This window comes from Thunnus maccoyii, chromosome 22, assembly GCF_910596095.1.
Source record: "Thunnus maccoyii chromosome 22, fThuMac1.1, whole genome shotgun sequence".
Classification (NCBI taxonomy): Eukaryota; Metazoa; Chordata; class Actinopteri; order Scombriformes; family Scombridae; genus Thunnus; species Thunnus maccoyii.
Window position 1 is genome coordinate 6,713,688 of NC_056554.1, and position 21,999 is coordinate 6,735,686.

Genomic DNA, 21,999 nt, shown 5'->3' on the forward strand with positions numbered 1-21,999 from the left:
TTGTACAACTGTGTGACAGGTGCTCCCTCTTGGTGCCTGTTGTTAACGTCTTTCCATTGAATTTTGTTGGCAGTAAGAACATGAGGACATTTTATAATAACTTTGTCTTTGAATTTTTAAATATATGTTCTTCTTCTTTTACATTCTCATGCACTTCCAACGTTATTAACAAGGTTAATGTGTAGTCACATGAAAATGTTTTAGTACACAGGCCGTGTTCTTACATTGCAGTTTATGGTCAATAATGATGAATATTAATAAGGAAAAGCCTGTGCAGAAAGAGAAATTGCTGTTTGTTCTCTGTATAACTTCTAAATTGTCTTAGTAAAAGTGGCTTGGTTCTTCTTCTACACAGTGATTTATTGATAAATCAGGGCCTCGCTAAAGATTTCATGAACTTGATTTACCTCACATGACAGGCCAGTCCTGTGAGTCGAGCCCTGTTTGGCCTTCTTCTCCCTTAGAGCGTTTTCATTCGGGGCATTACCTTCATGCGTTGAAGACAATGAGTGATACGACAAAGGCGCAGACACAAATCATAAGGTTGACAAACTGTTATCTGGCTTCGCACATGGGAGCAATGTTTTCCACCTCCTCTGACAAAAGCCTTCAGCACAGTTATTTGTTTATGTTTTATTGCATTCTGAAATAGCAGATGATTGTCTGGTTCATAGCCAACTCTGGTGGACTCTACCATTCTGTGTCACCACGCTTGTGTCATCCTGTCAGTGTGATGAGACCTGTTTTATTCTTGTGCTTTTAGGAAGAAGGCCAGACATAAAATATCTGATCAACCAAGTGAGACTCATCTGGCTTTCATGTCTGTGCTGAATCTAATTTGTTTCCAAGAAAGTTAAAGGTGCAGAATTTAGTGGCATAGTGGAACGGACTTGGCAGAAATGGAATCAAATATTCATAAATGTGTTTTTAACTAGTGTATAATCATCTGAAAATAAGAATAGTTGTGTTTTCGTTAGCTTAGAATCAGCCTTTTATTTCTACATAGGGAGCAGGTCCTCTTCCATGAAGCCCGCCATGCTGCACCACCATGTTTCTACTGTAGCCCAGAACAGACAAACTAAACACTGGTTCTAGAGAAGGCCTTTCACGAGTTTCACAGCCACTGTAGGTTCTCCTGTATGCTTGGAAGGGGAGAGTGAGGGTGAGGGGTATTCACTTGGTTGCAACCTGCAACCTCGCTGCTAGATGCCACTAAATCCTACATACTGGTCCTTTAAATATGATCAAGTTTAAATTTTTAAAGACCGATAAGATAAGATCAAACAATATTAGTAATATTATAATGAAAGCCATAGCGGTTATTAAGATTTCAAATTAACATGAGACGTTAACAAAACAAGTACAGATTTCATATGTTTTGAGTTATGTCAACAGCATGTAGTTAATTATTGATAGGACTGTGGGAGCTGGTAAAGAAATCGTGGCAGAGTGTGGAGATTTATAGTCAAAGTAAAAATTTCATAAATGTTCATTCTTTATTAATAAATAATATTTTCTCCAACCATGAATGAATTATAATTCTGAGTGAAGAACTGTCATGACTGCTACAGTTAGACATGAAGATTTCTACAGCAATATAAAAGCACTTTATAATTGCTCATATGGTAGATAGAATGTTTGAATGTTCAGGGGCATGTACACATAAGTAGTGTGTACTCTCTCTCTCTCTCTGCCAGTGTGTTTTCCTTATAGCCCTGCCTGTCCATGTATGTTTTATTGATTAGCTACAACTTGAACCTGTCAGCATCTGCTTTATGTAAGCATTGAAACTTTGACTTGGACAACAAGACAAACACACACTCAAATACACACAAAATGTGTGTGTGCGCCATTTTTCAGAGCATTGTTTATCCAAATTGTTGACCCAATATACAGTACATGCAAGTGGAAGGTCGAAATAATGTTACGCTCTGCTGAGTATATATGTTTGTACTCGTGTGTGTGTGTGTGTGTGTGTGTGTGTGAAGAGACACAGAGAAAGGATGAGCAAGAGAGAGGAATATGAGAAACACACAATCATGTCATCCAAACTTTTGATGTGAAGCGGCCTTATCTGACAATAACCTTCCAATATTCAAGGCATTCGGCATAACTGCCATTGTCGTCAACAGAATGAAATGCATTTTATCATATCATTTGCATATTTTAATTACACTGCCATGGAAGAGTTCGGAAAACGGCAGACATCTCGATGAATGTCTGTTATGTTCTTTTACTTTTGATGGACAGGATTATCATGTAAATGCATGTGTGTACAGGTGTGTGTGTGTGTGTGTTTGGGAGAAAGAGTGAGAAACTGAGTGATGCAGTGTTGAGGTTTGGTTTGAATTGTGCAGCGGCGAAAGAAGCATCCCAGCTCCGACACTCCCCCGGTACGAGGCCGAACCCTGTGAGTTGAAATGGAGGTTAACAGCTGCATAATGACTCCTAACACAGCAAACTCTTTTCAAATGGAGCAGATATAAAGCAGCCTCTTTCATTGAACATGTTTTGATGTGAAAGTTGTAAGGCTGAGACTTTCTGTTTACTTGGAGTCCAGTTCATCCAGGGGTATCGCTATGAGACGAAGGCAAAACATACTTATAATAATATGAAAAATTAAAAAACTGAGTCATTAAGGAACCATGATAGTTTGGGTAACCAAAACAAAGCTACACATAACCATCACAAGTTGCAAACTGAGGAAGGTATTAAGATTTTTTTTTGTAATAAAAGAATAAAATATTTCCAAACAGGCATTGAGAATGCCAACTGAACAAAACCCAGGCTCAGCTAAACTGCACCATGCTGGTTATATTCACTGCCATGCAAACTGAGTGCTGTGCGAGGAGGCGTTACAGTAACTAGGCCAACCCAGCGTGGGCTCTGTTTGAAGTATTGCAGCATTTTGCCAGCGCGTAGTGGAATAGCAGAGGTCTAATTTTAGCTCCAGAGATGCACAGACACAACAGCCATTCACTCCGCTAGCAGCCGTGGATGAACAAAAACATGAAGAGGAGACGATGGCGCACGCATACATTCAAAGATAGACACACAAACATATGTACGTAAGCATATAAATAAAAGACCCGTATGCAGACAAGCACACTCAGATGCTCAGAGACACACATACACCCACATTCATACACCCCTGCAGACCCACAATGAGTGTTTATCCATTTATTTTTGCTGTTTGTTTGTTTTGCTCGGTAAATCCTAAGCACAGCGCAGCTGCTCCTGCTGCTGCTGCTGCTGGAGCAGGCACGGACGGCAGTTTGGGGATTCATTAGCTCTTGTTTTCCTCCCTCTGTCTCCCTCCTCTCCATCTCCTCTTTTTTCCCACTGTCCCTCCATCCCTGCTCAGGAGCATTGTATAAACGGTTTATAGGTGGGTTAGACCAAGATACTGGTGTGCTCATATATGCAGCTACGTTTGCCTCTGTTGTAAAAACTTTTTTTTTTTATTTTGCCACCCATTTTACACGTCAATATATTTGTGACAGTAAGCACTACTCAGCCTTACAAGCAGTTGTATAGTGTCTTCTGTGACTCTGGAGGAGCTTTGTTGACTCATCTTGGGCTTTGACTACAAACTTTTAACAGGAAGCCTGCATTGCAAACAGGGGATACTGAGTTTGAAAAACAGGGGTAATTATCAGGCAGATAGAGTCTATCAAAAGACGCTATGGAGCTGCATTATGGGAAGTGTAGGATCCAGTGATTCTGGAGCTTGACCCATATTGCCACAGACTCAAAAAGTCAGGACATATTATCCTCTGCTGCTTCAATTTCAACCATTCTTTTAAGAATCTGTCGCTCACAAGTTCCCCAATTGTTTTGGAAGCAAAGTATTAAGCGGCTGGAGTACCCCTTTAAAAGTCAGATATTGGCCAGCTTTAGCTACTGGACATGTTTTTTTATAATTATTATTATTATTATTTTAAATTCTGATGTGAGCAGTCTGGTGTCTAGTATCAGACACTAGCATCTAGTGGCAGAGTCCTGAATCAGATCCAACCCAACCTGTTAATGGAACACTGACTGACTGTGTAGGCAGTATACTGTCTGTCAGTTTTAGGGGTGCCAGGGTTCTTTAGTAGCACAGCTCAGAGAAATAAATAAATGATAAGAATTAATGTAAAAACTTACTATGATATGTCCAGATTGTGGACACAAAATCGTCATCCACGATCATGTTGACTTGTGTTTGCTCCTGCTCAGACAGACTCATTGACAGAGGCGCTCACTCCTCTCTTCAAATCCTACATATTTGATGCACTTTCATTATTTCAGTCTTCTGGTATCTAGCTACTGACCTGGTACAGGGACTAGATTGTGGACTAAAATGATGGTATTACATGGTCAACACCTCTCACTTATGACACGATGAGTCTCATAGGTAAGATACAGCATTAATGACTCCGTTATCTCATAAAGGCATCATAGGAGTCTTTTCGGTTGGTGGCAAATACAGTAATGACTAAAAACAATTACTGTAGCAATGTACAACTCCTACCCACACAATTGTACACATTATACCTTACATCGTTTCCGATCTGCCTCATGGCATCCCTATTTCACCCACCATTACCCTCTGACTGGATAGAAACCCCCAGGGACAGCGACACCCAGGGGATCCAAATGATGGATAAACAGGAGTCAAAGGAAGGAAGCAGGGTGAAAAGGAAGTGTGGAAACACAAAAAAAAAAAACAGGAGACAGTGAAGGTGACGGCTTTTCAATTTCTGAGCACACACATACATGAAAAGGCTCATGATGGGAGTGTGTGATCAGGCTGGTGAGCTATTGTTCCTTAGGGCTGTAAAAGTGTTCACAGGGCAACAAAACCTGATCGATAGACACACACCGTCACTCTATAAAGACTCTAGTTAAAGGAGGAGAGTGAAATAGATACCAGTCCTTCTTTTTGTCCCTGTGGACATACACACACACTTACACACACACACACACACACCTGACAATCTATCATCGCACTTCCTCTCACTGTGTTTGTCCCTTTGTGACTCATTCTGTCTCTGTCAGCCGCTCTCATCATCCTCCCTCTGTGCGTGTGTGTATGTGTGTGTGTGTGTGTGTGTGTGTGTGTGCGCGTATGTATTCATTCCTCTCTGTCCCTCTGACACACTTGGACTGGCCGGTGACAAAAACAAGAGCAATCACACTCTTCCATGCTTAACACACACACACGCACAAACATGCATGTGCAGATTGAAGCTCATAGAAACAGAGTCATGCTCTGCAGGGAGCTGGCCTGGTTTCTCTTTCACCAGCGTCCACACACACACACACACACACACACACACACAGAGCATACAGAATGACAACACACGCAGCTTGAGACAACATCAAAACATACTGGAAACACATTGATGCAGGCATACACACACACATACACACACACACACACAGTTGGTCCTATGACTTCATTAAAGGGGTAGCGAGAGAGTGACAAGGCTTGAAAGAGAGTCCACTGACAGTGCACAAGCTAACCTCCAAACACGTACACAGACATACACACACATACACACACACACACAAACACACTTCAGAGACTAGCAGCCTCAGCCCCAGACTAAACCCTGAAAGATGGAGGGATTGAACCACAGGGGACCAGGGAGATAAAAGAATGATTGAGGGAAGAGGGAATGAAGGAGCATCCATGAAAAAGAAAACCAGTGAAAGAGACAGTGGAAACAGAAGACAGATAGTTAAACTATATTTGATGATAAACATGTAATGTATAACGACACAAACTGTCTTCCGTGTCTGTGTCACGTTTGGGTTCCATCGCGTCTGCTGGAGACAATCTGCCGGCGTTAATCGAGCAAGCGCGCCCGTGTCCTCTAGTCACGAGATCGACGCGTCTCGCTTCCACATGGCTCTTTTCTCCGCTTGTGCAAATTTACTTGTGAAAGCATATAAAAGCCTAATTTTAGGCAGTTAATATGAATTTATTATTTAATGATTCCAGAGCAGCAGAAAGAATGCTATGGTTTTCCTTCTGCCACACTAATATACCGTTCACTGTTCAGGTAATACAGATAGAAAATAAAAACAAGACGGTGTCCTGCATACAATTATAATGAGTTAAGTACAACCACAAAGTATCTGTAACCACATTGGTCCTAAACGAACTGCAAACATGTATTCAATAAGCTGATACAGAAAGAGAGAGAGAGAGAGTACTTTGTAAATCCCAGTGGGAAATACAGTGTTACAGCAGCCAAATCACATTAAAGGATAGGTTCACAAATTTCCAAGTCAGTCTTAAAACAGTAGTCAGGTGCACACATGAACATTGAAACAGGTTTTGCTTGTTGTAATCATTCCTACTGTTCATATTGGGCGTTTAAAGATCACATTCTAATGTGCTTACAATATAAGTGGTATGGAGACAAAATCTACAGTCCTTGTTTTGTGCAAAACTGTATTCTAAAGTTTATCTGAAGCTTATATGAGGCTTCAGTAGTCTCAGTTAGTCAGATCAAGTGGATATCTTTCAAAGTTAGTCTTTTTAGTGCCTCTTTGTTGTAAACATGAGGAATAATTACAGCTAGCGAATCCTGTTTCAATGCTCTTATGGGCACCTTTGGGGCGGTTGTGGCACAGGAGGTAGAGCAGGTTTTCCACTAATCGGAAGATTGGCAGTTCGATGCCCGGCTCCTCCAGTCCACATGTTGAAGTGTCCTTGGGCAAGATACTGAACCTCAAATTGCTACTGATGGCTGCGCCATTGGTGTGTGAGTGTGTGTGAATGCGTTAGACTCCCCTCCTGATGAGCAGGTTGGCATCTTGCATGGCGGCCCCTGCCATCTGTGTATGAATGTATGTGTGGATGGGTGAATGTCGGCATGTAGTGTAAAGCGCTATATAAGTGCAGTCCATTTACCTGACAATTGTTTTTTTGTTTTTTAAGACTTGAAAATATTTGAACCTATCCTTTAAACACAAAAACCAAGAGAACTATAAGAACAACATACAAGCAGAGACTACCCCCTAAAAGCAGAACCATAATCTATAACTCTAATATATACTGAATATACTGAACATTGTCCACCTAATAAAATACTGTACATTACTACTGCAAATCAGTGGACTGCTCCAAAAATCTGACCCAATCAGACGACAAAAGGAAAACACAGAAAGAAAAAGGGAAATGCAAAGGAGAAAGAGATTAGGGAGAGGTGGTGACTGCTACTGACACAGAGCAAGGCTCTGCTTCGTTCAGCCGATTGTTCACATCTCAGAACACCATTGTTTTTTCTGCTCAGAGACACACACACACACACTCACACACTGAGTGGGGTCCTGCCCAGTGTAAGGGCATAAAATCTGAATAATTTCACAGATAATTTGGTTGTCGCAGCCAGGCAATAGTAATAACAACTTTAGAGAGAGAAAGAGCACAAAGAGAAAGAGGGAGAAGAGCGGAGCGAATCACCCAAGGCCAATTGCTGTGTCTAAGCCAGAGTGGTGTTTGTGGAAAAAAAGCATCTTTAAAAAAGCCTTTTTAAGCTCGCTAAAAAAAAAAGGGAATGTTTCTCATTTCCCCTTTTCTCCCACTTCCAAATCCCTCTTCCCCTCCCGTCCGGCTGTGCAGACGGTGGCATAAGCAGCGAGGCACGCTGCTGTAATTGTAATTACATATTTAGACGGCGGTAGGTGAACATGCAGCCTATCTAACAGGCAAGTGGCTTTCATCACCTTTGAAAGTACTTGGCACAATCGGAGATGTGTGTGTGTGTGTGTGTGTGTGTAAATGTGTGTGTCCTATACATTATTCACAAGCTTCGAGCCGCCCACATCTGTTCATTTCTCTGGACGATATGCACACTCCTCTGATGGACAATAATTACTATGCTGCCAAGGACACACACACACACACACACACACACACACACACAGAGAGAGTTCTGGCACCCATGTCAACCTCCAACAATGAATTCACATGGGATATAATGTGTTAGATGCATAGTTTGTCATCCAGCAGCCGAACTGCTCACACACACATCATAATCACATGTACAGATGCACTCAAAGTCACAGATGCGTGCGCCTCCGCATACCCCCACACACACAAAACATAATGACAAGTACACACACACACACACACACAACAAACCTGTACAAGCATGTTGGTTCTATAAGCATAATCTCATGGCTCTCTGACAGCATATAAAAGGCTCATTTCTGCTTCGTTGCGACTGCAGGATGGATACACAAAAGTGTTTGTGTGTTTGCTCAAAATACACAGAAAAACAGGCATGCAACAGATCATTTGTGGGCGCTAGAATGTTTGATTGTTGGGCTTTGTGTGTGCCCTGTATACATGTGCAAAGGGAGGAAAGAAGAGAGTATATATTTTCATTATTTCTCTGTCTTTGTGTGCTCGCATGTATACGTGTTTTGTGCGTCTGTTTCTGTTTGTGCGGAAGAGAGAGGGAGATGGAGAGAAAAGGAGGCAGTCTTCTCTGTAGTGTCAGCCTTTGATCAGTGTCCCTGTGTATGTGTGTTGTGTGTGCGTGAGAGCCAACCCCTGGTGTCTTGGAGGCAGATGAAACACTGTGCCTCTATCCGGGACTCACAGAACACCCACTATCCTTCTCTCCTTCTCCTTTGCTCTTTCTCTCTCTCTCTCTCTCTCTCTCCGCCTCTCTTTCTCTCTCTCTCCTTTGCCCCCTCTAACCACCATTCCTTACCACAGCCATTTTAAAGGCTATTCATGCAGAGCTGTGCTTTCATCTTGCATTGCGGCGTTTTAACCAGCTTTTTCAAGCATTTTATCAGAATATAGAGGAAGGGGAGGATGGGTGAAGTGGCCTGCTGTTATACACTAACTCTGTCAGATGGACACAGCATGAAGGTGCAGGGAAGACAACAGCTTTGGCAGTAACAAGATAATGTTAGGATCCTTAGTGTCTGCTGGCTTTGTGTAGCCCAATTTAGTCGCTTAGGTATTTTAATGTGTCACCAGTGCAGTGCATGTTTTTGAAAGGATGTTAACTAAAGAGCAAAAGAGGAATAGATGATCTAGCTTCCCTAAAATTGCACAGTAATGAAGGAAAGCTGCTTTTCAAATTCTCCATGTTTGAAGATCTGGACTTAATATTAATACTAGAAACAATGTCTACATAGATGTACGTATTTGCTCTGTATTGCATTAATTAGCTTAATTAATGACCTCATTAGCATAATCGGTTATGTTTAATATAACATGGTGATTACAGTAGGGCATTAGGCAGCTTATTTGCCTCTTGTTTGTGCTCGGTTTAATTAATGCAGCCAAACATGCAGCTTATTTGTGTGTTTGTGGTGTTTAAGGAGCAGCACAAAAGCCAGCAAATGCATGACATGCTTATTGGTATATGCTTCGATTGGTTTTGTTTGATGGATCATCAGAGATGATAAAAACCGATTGATTGCAGTAGCACTTGCAAGATGAAGAGAGCAATTACTGGGTGACGTTGTGCACTACGGTTGGTGTAAGCCATTAAAGGGGACATATTCTGCATGTTTACAGGTCTCTATTTTTAATCTGGGGCTATACTGGAATATCTTTGCATGATTTATAGTTCAAAAAACTCATTGTTTAACTCATACTAGCCCTTTACGCATCCCCTCAGTCCAGCCTCTGTCTGAAACAGGTCGTTTTAGTTCCTGTCTCTTTAAGGCCCAGTATAAATTCAGTATAAATACCATGAAATAAGCTGATTGAACAAATTGATTCAATAGCAAATTGAGAAATTATTGTCGCTTCATTTTGGGTCTAATTAGAAATGGCCAAGAGCTTGATAGCACTGTTGAGGTATCCGTAACAGACAATATACTATATGTTTCTGTTATAATGGATCCTAGCTGCTAGCTGTATGTTTAACCTCCACTGTATAGACTTAATGGATGACCTTTCCAGTGCACCTGCCTTTAATAAAGCTCTAATTAGAAGTCCCATTAGGATCTGAGAGGCGGCTAGTTAATAGGTACTTAAATAGAAAAGATTTAGGTCTTTGGTGGAGCAATCAAAGATACTCAGCAATAATCATGAGAAGCAAATGTCAGCTAACAATACGGAAGGCGAGCTTCATCATTCCACAAGGCAAATTTGATTTGCAGACAGCATTTAATGTCACCTATAAACACACAAAACAATAATCACAAAACATTTCCTAAATTGAATTCAGACAAAGTATTGAAAATGTAAACAAAGTGCTTGTAGTGCTGTATGTGTCTGGATTTTAACACTGTATAGCTTATAGCTCACAAACAATGTAGGAACTTGGAAGAACTCACTCAATCCTAAATTCCAGGCACGGTGTGTCATCACTTGTAATCCAGTTATATGTGTGATTCAGATTAGGGTCACCTATCTTTCTCAGGCTGCAGTCTGCTGTATTGTAAGTGGCTTTGTGTTAAAGTCCCTGCTCAATGGCATTAGAAAGAGTAAACGTCATTAAGTGAGGTGCTGCAAAAGCAATTTCTCCTCTCACTCCCTTTGCTTTCGCTGTGTACCACCTGTTACTCCTTGATGAATGTCAGTGTTGCACACGCGCACACGCACACACACACACCAAACACACACGCACTTGTTCTCTGCAACCATGTAATTCCCTCTCAGACAGAAGCTGATTTACAGGCCAAACTAGGGAACATTCGCCAGACAGGTACTAAATACTAAAGGTACTGATACTGACATCATACTATCTCTCTTCTCTCTATATCTCCTCCCCTCTCTATGTCCTTTCTTCCTCTATATCCTCCTTTTCCTTCATTATCTCCCCACTTGTCTGTACCTCTCTCTTACTGCAAATAATCTTCCTTCACCTTCTTCCTACATTCATCTGTGTTTCCACCGATACCCAGGCTTCCTCAGTACCGGCGATCAGTCCGCTAAGGGGAACTACGGCCTGCTGGACCAGATTCAGGCGCTGCGTTGGCTCAACGAGAACATCGGCCACTTCGGTGGAGACCCAGAGAGGATCACCATCTTCGGCTCCGGAGCTGGGGCGTCCTGCGTCAACCTCCTCATCCTCTCGCACCACTCGGAGGGTAAAGAAAAGACTCTAATTGGCTCTTTTTTGCTGTTTCATTGTTTTGTTTGTTTTTTTTTTCTTGGTACAGCATCCGTTTTTCTTTATCTGTCATCTCACCATCCACTTGCATTTACTGTTTCTGTATTTACTGGTCATGGGATTCATGGAATATCATGGAATTTTTCTGATACCTTACTAATAGCCTGGATCCAGCTCTGTGAATCGCTCATTAGCCACACATTTCTTGACTAATGGGTTGTGGCTGCTTACATGAATTCTACCAGTTTAGATCATTCCTCACTAATCCCTAAATAGCAATATTCATATTTACACACCATCTATGTGTATTTGTTCCATATATTTATTAGAAAAAGATGGTGACACACGTATACATGTGCTTCAACCTTTAAAAGTCAACAAAAAAACGTATGTTCAAAATGTAATCGCAGTAGCAAGGTCCTGCTATACCCATGTGGATTGATGGAAACTCAGCTTGCAGCATCCAGCACAGAAATAGGTAAATCCTATGATGTTCACTTGACACCTCTATCCTCAAAGGAAAGCCCTGCTTGTCCTTTGAACTGAAGAATTTAAGCAGCCATTTGGTTAACGAGTTATCTGGTTTGATTCAGGTTATGTTCCTCCATGTCTATGGAAGTTAAATGACAGGGGAGCTCCAACATTACTCCACATTACCTGGCTTGGTGAGCGCTCCAGGCTCTGTTAACAGTCCACCGCTCTGCTGCAGAGAGGCTTTACCTCCGTCAAAAACCTACATCCATCTGACCTCATGCTCCCCATTACCAACAACACACCCCGAGGGCTAAGTGTTAACATTGCACCACCAAAAGAGAGAGGCCAACAGTCCAATCGACTTTGATCTGAATTGAGATCAGTGTGGCTGACGACCCGCAGCCAAATGGTCACGCACTCGCCGCCTTTGATCATGCTGTTCTTGAAGCTGTCCTCCTCCGATCGTAACTTCTCTGTTCTCTACGCTGCTCGAGGACTCTCCCTCAATATCTCTCTCATCTCCTCATTTTCACACACAAACTGCAAAGGACAGAAACAGGGAGGAAATGGTGGGTGAAAAGAAAGAGAGAGATTAGAGGGAGCATGTTCAGACAACCACACATCTGTTTCAATCACCGCTGTGTGTGTGTGTGTGTATGTGTGTGTTTGTGTGTGTGTGTGTGTGTGTCTGAAGCATCAAGCAGGCGTCTGACACATCTCTAATTTTGACTCGTTCTGTCTGCGTAGATGTGCCTGGAAAACAAATGTCGTCAAAGCTTGAGTGAGCATGTGTGCACCGCTGCTGTTTCACTGTATCCATTTAACACAGCCTCTATAATTACTTCTGATGTCTGTTAACCCTTCATATTAACCCAGTGACACCCAGCTCTTTTCACTTATTGGCAGGTGACTCACTTAGCAGTTAAAAACCTCCCAAAGACCCCAATAGTTATATATTTAAATCATGATAACTGTGGTCACAAAGTGCTGGTGTAGTGTCTATATAACAGTACTGTTATATATTAGTACTGTTGAAACCTGTTGTATAAGAGTAACTCCCCACTAGATCTTGCTTGAAGGAAAAGCTTTTTTTTAAAGAATTATTTTAACACTTTGGGAATTAGATGATAAGATTGATACCACCCTCATGTCTGATAGTGGTGTCAATCTTCCCATCTAACTCTTGCTAAGGAGGCAAAGAAGAGTAGTCCATTAAATGTTGAACTATTCATTTAAGTAATTTAATTCCTCAGATGAGCAGATGTTATGTACACTGGCTTTAAGAAGAATGCTAATGCTCATTTGTTTATTTATTTAAATGGAAACCTAAAATTATGACAGTCATTGTAGTTTATTCATTAATTTTTCAAGGAGCCCCACTTTAGCTGAAGGGGGTGCTAACAGTTGGGAAAGCCTGTATTAACCCCTTGTCTCCTGTTGCTGACTACCCCTACCCCCCTCCTCCACTCCCCCTCCCCCTCACCCACTGCCACCTGTCCATTCATGCCTCTGCTTTGTCATCACCCCATCGTCATCATCGTCCTCGTCTCCATCAGCATCGATAACATCAGTCCTCTAGACGCCGTCTGTCTGTCATGCCCCCCTCTACCCCGGCCAGGGATGCCAGGTAAGGAGTCTGTCATCCCCACCCTTAAAGGACACCAATCATGTCAACAACACAGCGTCACAAATCAAGCCCGACAGCAGAGGAGTGCAGGATGGATGGCAGGATGGAAGTGGCAGACTGGATGGAGGGTGGGGTTGTAAGGGATGTCGATATGATGAAGGGTGGGGGATATAGAGGAGGGGACAGAATCCATGGTATCCAGTGTAAGACAGGCTTTTAGGGGAAAAGGAGGAGAGGTGGGGGGATCATTGGTGGGGATGTGCTCAGGTAATAATGTTGTTGAGGGAGGAAAAAGAAGAAGAGAAAGAGGAAAGAAAATGCTCTGACATTGCAAATCAGAACAGAGTAGTAGAAAATAGAAGAAGGTACTGAGCAGCAAAGGCAAGAGGCACTTAGGGAGTGACAAAGAAACTGATTTTGAAGACGAATAAAATAACACCCATCTCCCACCTCTCCCTCTGTCTGTGTTTCTCCCTCTGTCTCAGTGCAGATATGTAGGTGTAGCTGTTTCCAAGCTACTTCATACTATAATTGATTTCCCAGGGAAAGGGGGCTCTGCGGCTCTGCTTAATAATTAACTGACCAATCTTCAGCCCAGGAGAGGGAAGAGAAGAAAAGGGAGTGCGAGAGGAAACGAGTGAGGCAGGCGGCCCCTTAACGAGCCACTTGAGTGGTTCAAACAGCACAGGACAGGCAGAACTAAGGAGACAGAGAGAGACAAAGAGGAGAAGAGGGAGGCAGTAACACAGCCAGAGATAGGCTGAGAGAAGAAACAGCCAGCACAAGAAAGTGGAAAAAAGGCTCTTTTGACATCTCAGATGAGCTTATTCCCAGTCCTGTCTCTGTTTTTTTTTTAGCAACTGTACCATAGCATGCTATATCTGTGATGCTTTTGGTCTGCAGCCCCAACCTGTATCTTCCAGTTTTGCTCCAGAAGCAAAGATAAGATGAAAAATATCACAGGTGGTAGTTGTTTAGTGATTCTAAGACTGGAAAAAAGGGGAAATTTATATGTGAACAAAGTTATACATGATTTACACATCAAGTAGTGTCTGCATCCTGTCCCATCCCAAAACTGACCTTTCAGCAAGAGTCAGACTTCAACAAAACCGATCTGATCTTCATCATGCTTGTAAAAATACTACAAATTGAGGGGGAATTGTACATGACATTTTAGTGAGATCACTAAAATTTTCACATCATTTTAGGATGTGTTGAGCCAAATTCCTCCCTTCATAACGTCTTTTAAATCCAGCTTCTCTATCATCTGTCCTTTTAGGTCTGTTCCACAGGGCCATAGCCCAGAGTGGAACAGCAATCTCCAGCTGGTCTGTCAACTACCAGCCCCTCAAGTACACCAAGATTTTGGCCAGGAAGGTGGGCTGCACCTACACAGAGACAGCCGACCTGGTTGACTGTCTGAGGCGCAAGAACTTCAGGGAGCTAGTGGACCAGGACATCCAGCCAGCCCGCTACCACATTGCCTTTGGCCCCGTGGTGGATGGAGACGTGGTGCCAGACGATCCCGAGATCCTCATGCAGCAGGTGAGGGTCTGCACCAGCATGAGGCGTGATACAGCAGTCTACACTGGATTTTCATTGTGAAAATAGAGTGACTTGAGCTGTGATCAAACACCAGACAGAAGAGAACATGAAGAACTTGTTGCAGTAGGTGTGAGTGTGACATTTCCACAGGGCAGGGGTATGGTGGTGACATCCACCAGCTGGTGTGAACTTACACCTTAAAATACTGTAACAGTGAAAGACAGTGTTGGTGATGTACATTACCACGGATTCCTATTTGTTGGTATATATTTATGTCATTGGTTCTCAACCTTTTTTGCCTGGGATCAAAAATTATTGTGTACTTGCAAACCCCTTGTAAAAGACTGCATGTCTGAGAAGTAAGTAATACAATCAATTGAAAATTTTCTTCTCAGTTTCATTGGAGTAATGTTTAGAGGCCTGAAGAGGTCAAACTATGCTTTATTTCACAAGAATAAATAATTTTGTGTAGCTTAATTTTATTTTTTCTTGTTTCCAACCACAATAATCACCTTGCAACCCCTTAGGTTCATCTTACAATTGCCAGTTTTGGGGTTTCTATGACTCAGACCTGGAAGCAGTATGTTTAGGTTGAAAGTAACGTAGGGAATGAATGAAATCCCACACAGAGGTAAAAGAAAATGAAAAAAAAACTGTGGGTAGGCACACCAAAAAAGAAAAGAAAAATGTTTTATCACTGAATAACAACTAATAACTAATAACAACTTCAATTCCTTAAACCCTTTCAAGTGTATTAGACATAGTGAGGAATGCAAGAAGTGTGACTGCTGCTACTTTGTTAATAGGCTAATAGACTCTTCTATTTGATCCTCAAAATGATTCATAATCTGTAAGGAATAATTAGAGGTGAGCATTAAAAAGGTTTCTGGCTCATTTGAGGGGAAAAATTAGCCACATCCCAAAAGTTTAATTGGGCTCTTGTGTGGTAATTGATACTGTAGGCTTGCAAAAAAAAAAACACATGCCCAGTGCTTACAAGGTCTGTAGAGCTGAAGCCATAATCTGCAGCAATTGTCTTTGCAGAATTTACCTTTGAGGTGTTAACTATCTTATGATGGAATAAATCTTCTGTATTTGATGCTTACACATGTCAGTATTAAAAGAGAAAAAGAGATTTGTTGCTCCTGTCTCTAACTGAGCTTGTAGTGGTGGTTCCACTACACAAGCTACACCTTAATCTAAAAACCTTGCAGATATACAGTATCAGTCAGAAATTTGGACACACTTTCTCATTCAAGTGAATGGGAAGGTGTGTCCAAACTTTTGATTTGTACTATATATGTCTTAAATAAATGTCACATTCTAAATATGAATAAAACTAATTGTAACCTATTGCAAATCCCCTACCTCACAGATAAAAACACATAACAAAATTGTGTTCAGCAGCACGTGTAACTGTTTGGATTTTAGATTTGTACTGTGTGTTAGACTTGAACAGAGATTGAAAACTGGCCTTGAATGCAGTATCAGCACTCAACATGTTCTTCCCTCCCTGCACCACCAGGGGGAGTTCCTCAACTATGATATCCTAATAGGAGTGAACCAAGGAGAGGGGCTGAAGTTTGTGGATGACAGTGAGGACAATGACGGCATCTCAGCCGCAGCATTTGATTACACCATCTCCAACTTTGTCGACAACCTCTACGGATACCCTGAGGGTGAGACATTATCCTCATTGGGTTTCATATTTGTGTTGTGATGTCCTCTGCCTCCTTTCAGATGGCAGATTTTTGCAGCGTTATTGTACTTTTTATTTATAAGGAGCCCCATCAGATGAAATCTTCCTGGGCCTGGGGTCCACATACACATACTGAAATTGAAGGATTTATTGTCAAAATAAAAACAACAAAAACATATACAGTGTTTTTTCACATATACAGTCCAAAAGTATGAGACCACTTTCCCGTGAATGGGAAAGTGGTCTCATACTTTTGGACCCCACTCTAGTTATAATAGTGAAGATCCTTATCAAGGTACAGTACTCACATTCCCTGAGACCTGAGCCACTTTTCGGAAAAAGAGGTGCTTCAGTATCATCAACAATAACCTGTCCAAACCTACAGCTTGAAGTTTAAATTCAAGACTTTAAAACATCACGTGGGAAAATAAAGAGAAAAGATAAAATAAAATGTGAGCCCAACGAAGTGTATCAACTAAGACAGGCATTCTAAAGAGATTGCTTATCATCGAGATTATCTTTCACCGTGGTGGGCCTGTGCTTTGGCCTTTGAGGCTCTGTGGGCACTAATGCTGTCTCTCATCATCCCCCAGGCAGCCAGCTCCCAATCACAGTGCTGTTGTTCCTAACAGACAAGCCTGCAAACCCCTCACAGCGAGCCACAGCGAAAATACAGGCACATTTGGCTAATACAGTCACGCTCCCTCTCAAGTGCCTTTCATTCATTTTGATCTCTGAGAGGCAAATTCTCTTTTTTGCCCTTTGTGTGCTTTCAGTTTCTCTGTCCACTATATCTGTCTACCTCTCACACATACAAACACACATTCCAGTTCATCTTAGCAACATGTATTTCTATCTTCTTCTACCCTGTTCTACAACTCTTGACCACTCTCCTCCCTGTCACAACTTTCCTCTTAACTTATCACAATTTCTCTTTTTTCTCCTTTACCTTTTTTCTTTACTCCCTGTCCCTTTTCCCCTACCACGTCTTATCCTCCAGGTAAAGACATCCTGAGGGAGACCATTAAGTTCATGTACACAGACTGGGCGGACAGGGACAACGGTGACATGCGGAGGAAGACCCTGCTAGCCCTGTTTACAGACCATCAGTGGGTGGCGCCAGCAGTGGCCACTGCAAAACTCCATGCCGAGTTCCAGTCCCCGGTTTACTTTTACACATTCTACCACCACTGCCAGACCGAGACGCGACCCGAATGGGCCGACGCCGCCCATGGAGATGAGATACCGTATGTGTTTGGTGTGCCCATGATTGGTGCCACAGACTTGTTCCCATGCAACTTCTCTAAGAATGATGTGATGCTGAGTGCCGTAGTGATGACCTACTGGACCAACTTTGCCAAGACTGGGTAGGCCTTGCTAATTTTATTTTGTTTCAATGTATTTCAAGTTCTCTTTTCACCCTGTGGTGGGACTGCAGGATGAACCAGCTAGTGTGATGTCTCTTCAGTAGTAGTTCTTCCGAAGGCTTTGCTTCCCTTTGAATAAGGTGTCTCTGTGAATAGGGCCCAATCCCACTAACCAGATGTTAATAGAATTGATAAAAGTTTAGAACCCTGTCTCACTTTGCTGTAAGTGTATGAATAAAAACTTAGATTTTAAAGTTGTCTTAAGTGTTTTAATGTACTCATTGCAGAAATCGATGAACCAGATTGATTAAAACCTTGTATTTGACTCCACTTGAAATCCTGTAACTGAGGTGCCCCCTCTGTCCTCCACTAGGGACCCCAACCTGCCAGTCCCTCAGGACACCAAATTCATTCACACCAAGCCCAACCGCTTTGAAGAAGTCATCTGGACCAAGTTCAACTCGAAGGATAAGCAGTACCTCCACATTGGCTTGAAACCTCGTGTCAGAGACAACTACAGAGCCAACAAGGTGGCCTTCTGGCTGGAATTAGTCCCCCATCTCCATAGTTTACATGAGGAGCTCTTCCCAACCACCACCCGCTTGCCACCAGGTCCTGGCCCTGGCACCATCAGACCCCCCTGGCCCAGAACACCAGGGCCTCGCACTACTCGACATCCCTACCCTACTTTCCCCCCTGACCCGGAGCCCGAGGGTTCAGAGCGTCCACACCAGGACCTCTTCCCTGGAGACACCCGGGACTACTCCACTGAGCTGAGCGTGACGGTCGCTGTGGGGGCGTCACTCCTCTTCCTCAACATCCTGGCCTTTGCTGCCCTTTACTACAAGCGTGACAAGCGGCACGAGATGCGACGCCACCGGCTGTCTCCTCAGCGAGGCGGCCCTGCCAATGACCTGGCTCATAGCCAGGAGGAGGAGATTATGTCCTTGCAAATGAAGCACTCGGAGCATGATGCTCACCATGACATGGAGCCCCTTCGGCCTCATGACATCCTAAGGCCCGCCTGCCCACCTGACTACACACTGGCACTGCGCCGTGCCCCAGACGACGTGCCGCTGATGACACCTAACACCATTACCATGATCCCCAGTACCATCACCAGCATGCAGCCTCTCCATGCCTTCAACACCTTCCCCTCCACTGGCCACAACAACACCCTGCCCCACCCCCACTCCACCACCAGGGTATAGTAGGGACTGACCCAACACAGCGCCACCTAAGGACCAGGAAGACTGGCTCTGCTAACGATCTAGAAGGGAGGCCTCTGGATGTGGGCCTTTGTTCTGTTTTCTTATTCTCTTGTTTCTCCAAAAACAACTCCATCTCCTCCATCATGTGCTGTCAAATTTAGCAGCTCTCTCCACTGGTGGCGTGTGGAGAAGCAACTGACTGCAAGGCAGCAGATGACCAGTTTGGGGGAGATTTAGATCTTTCAAAGATACTGTTTTCAAAGAAAGTCTGATGTTTCCAGACTATAGCCCCCTGACATTTGTCGAAGGGACGAATGCCTCTCGCCTTTCGCTGTTTTCCCTTTTTTACTTTGGTGTCATCTCTTTTTTTCTCTCCCTAGTGTTTTGTGTGCATATATCATTCTCTTTTCTACATATGCGTGTTATACCTGCTTTGTTTTCCCCATTCGACATGTGATTCTCTCCCTCTCCCCAGCGCTCTTTTGCTCCAAGGATTCATAAACTACTGAGCTGTAGGTGGGGACATAGAGTACATACAGTAAGCATATAGCTATGAAAACATGAATATCTGATACTTTCATTCTACCAGCATTCTTGGTGCCAAGTATGTACTACTGTGTTTGCGTTCTCATCAAGGGAGAAAAAACTAAAGAAAATTCTAGAGTATTCCTATTTACTGTCAACTAACAGATGCTGTGTGTTCTCATGACAAAGTGCCAAACTGGCCCTCGATTGTGTTTTTCTTTCTTTCATCTTCTGTTTCTTTCTTTTTATCAAGCATTTGTTTAATTGTTGTTTTTTGTGGAAAGATTTTTCGCTTAAAATATAGATATAGAGAAAAGATATTATATATAGTTATATATAAATGTGTACAAAGGAGAAAGTATATAAATGGGTTTTCTCAGTGGGGATCTATGCATGAATTATTTTTAAAGATGATGACGGGGGAAAGGACACTGTATCTGTCAATGCACGTTTCCCAAATCTAATCAAATCATATCGGTCCGCTTCTGATATTTTGGTCTTTGTTTTACCTCAAGAACATCACAGAAAATCCTGAAGTAACCCAACAAATCCTCTTCACCTCCCAAGGCTCATTTAGAAAAAAAGTCATTGCCACAAGATGTAAAAAATCTTACGGTGAAATCAACATCTGTGAATTTACTCCTCCATTCTTTCTCTCCTTCATGATGGTATTTAGAGGTATTTCTCCAACCTGGTGATGCAGCACGCCAACAGCAACCCCATAATCCTACAGTAGCTACTTTTTCTTTCCATTTTTATGGAAATTATGGTTTTTTAGGGTACGTGAGGTACCAAATCTGTTGTTGTAGCTTGCCTGTACAGAATTATTTTTGTATTTCAGATAGGGTGAGAAACAAAGCAGAGAAAGACAAGCCTCTGCTCTTTTACGTACACCTTCCTACTCCTGTCTGCACCCCTATTTCCAGCACATGCATATTCTGTTTGATGTGTGCTTGTTAGAAAGAGAGTGTGTGTTTGTGTGAGTGTGTGATATCAGTACTGCTTCACATGGGCATCGGTAGGCCCTAATTAGACAGCAAAGAGATAGAGGGGCAGACAGGCAGGATCACCCCCATGGTAAAAACTCAGACTCTAAAATGAGCTCCTTCCTGCTGCATACCCCCTCTCCTTATCATCACCATTTACTCCCTTCCTTCTCCTCTCTCTGTCAGTAGACTAGTTTTGTATTCAAGACTGACGCCCATACCGCGATGATCACCCATAACTCCCCTGCTGTGACCACAAAACTCCAAACCACCTGACTTCACTGTGTCAGCACCGTTCTACACAATTTCTGACCTCAGTTCAGCTCTGCTATTATCCTCACATTCAAGGGTTAGTTCACTAAGCTAGTGACTTTTTCTGAGCTTGTCGGTTGTATATTAAACTCTAAGCACACTGAGGGTAACCGGCGGGCCTTTATGGTCTGCGTACACAGAGCTGCAAGGTGAGAAGGGGACTTAGATCCCCTAAACAGGGTAATAGAAACACAGCTGTTTCCTATTCTTCGCTTTTCATTCCTGGTGAGAATGTGCAGGCTTAAAGCTCAGCAACGCCCCCTTCTGATTCTCTGCTTAGGATCTCAAACATGGGTCATGGGTAATACTCTGGTTAATACACTATGTTAACTGAACCAACGTGTTGTTGTTTGAGCCCACAGGAACACATGGTAGCCTACATCCAGTATGGGAGAAGTTAGTCACCGGTGCTGTCTTTGCTTGTGCTCTAGCTTTAGCCTGTTTGTTTTCTATTTTATTACTACCCAAAAGGGGTGGTGGGGGAGGGCTGGTAGGGGAGAGATAAACTTGGCTGCTCCTGTCAGAGATTTTGTAAGCCCATTGAAAGGGATATGTGCACAATGTAAAACACAAAACAACTGACTTGGGTGCGCTGCAGGTGGACAAATGCTGTGGAACAGATGATGGACAGTAGCTCAAGAAAAGGTGCACGCTGTGGAAAAGAAACTTTGGGAGGATATTGGGAAAAGACTCACAGCCTTAAATGTAGAAATCAGATCAAGTGAGGGGATGAACTGATCATGAGCAAACAAGGACATTCAAAGGCATGGCCATCTTTCTATCCACAATGTTCGCCAGGATTATACCTTGTTAATCTGTCCTACGGAGGATCTGATATGTCTGATCAGATCTGTGTGAACTCTTTTGTACCCCTGTGGATAAGAAGGCAGTGAGGGGCTGTGGGGTAAACTTTACCACGACACAGCTACGATGACACCACTGGAGGTAAAAACAGCAACAAGGTATTATTTAGTTTGGTCTGTTCTTTTTCCTTGTCTATTTTATAAGCTAACACTGGAGGGCGCCATCGTGTCAGGTTCACTGCAGTCTGCCCACTTTGAGGAAACTGGATGTGAGAAGAAAAATACCAAACTGGGTGGCAGGACATACACAGACACACAACACCTGGAAGAGGATCAAAACTGTACATTTTTAAGTGTAAGAAT

General features: G+C 42.7%; 1 protein-coding gene across 4 annotated transcripts in view; it reads left to right on the forward strand.

Annotated features, from left to right (window-relative positions):
* nlgn2a (neuroligin 2a) overlaps positions 1–21,977 on the forward strand; it is a 189,984-nt gene extending 168,007 nt beyond the window's left edge. For all 4 annotated transcript variants that reach the window (XM_042400730.1, XM_042400727.1, XM_042400728.1 and 1 more), the window contains 5 exons: positions 10,879–11,064; positions 14,468–14,733; positions 16,259–16,412; positions 17,433–17,799; positions 18,173–21,977. In XM_042400730.1, coding sequence (XP_042256664.1) covers positions 10,879–11,064; positions 14,468–14,733; positions 16,259–16,412; positions 17,433–17,799; positions 18,173–19,010 — 1,811 coding nt within the window. In that variant the 3' untranslated portion in view covers positions 19,011–21,977. The remainder of the gene's footprint in view (positions 1–10,878; positions 11,065–14,467; positions 14,734–16,258; positions 16,413–17,432; positions 17,800–18,172) is intronic.
* Positions 21,978–21,999: the final 22 nt, after the last annotated feature.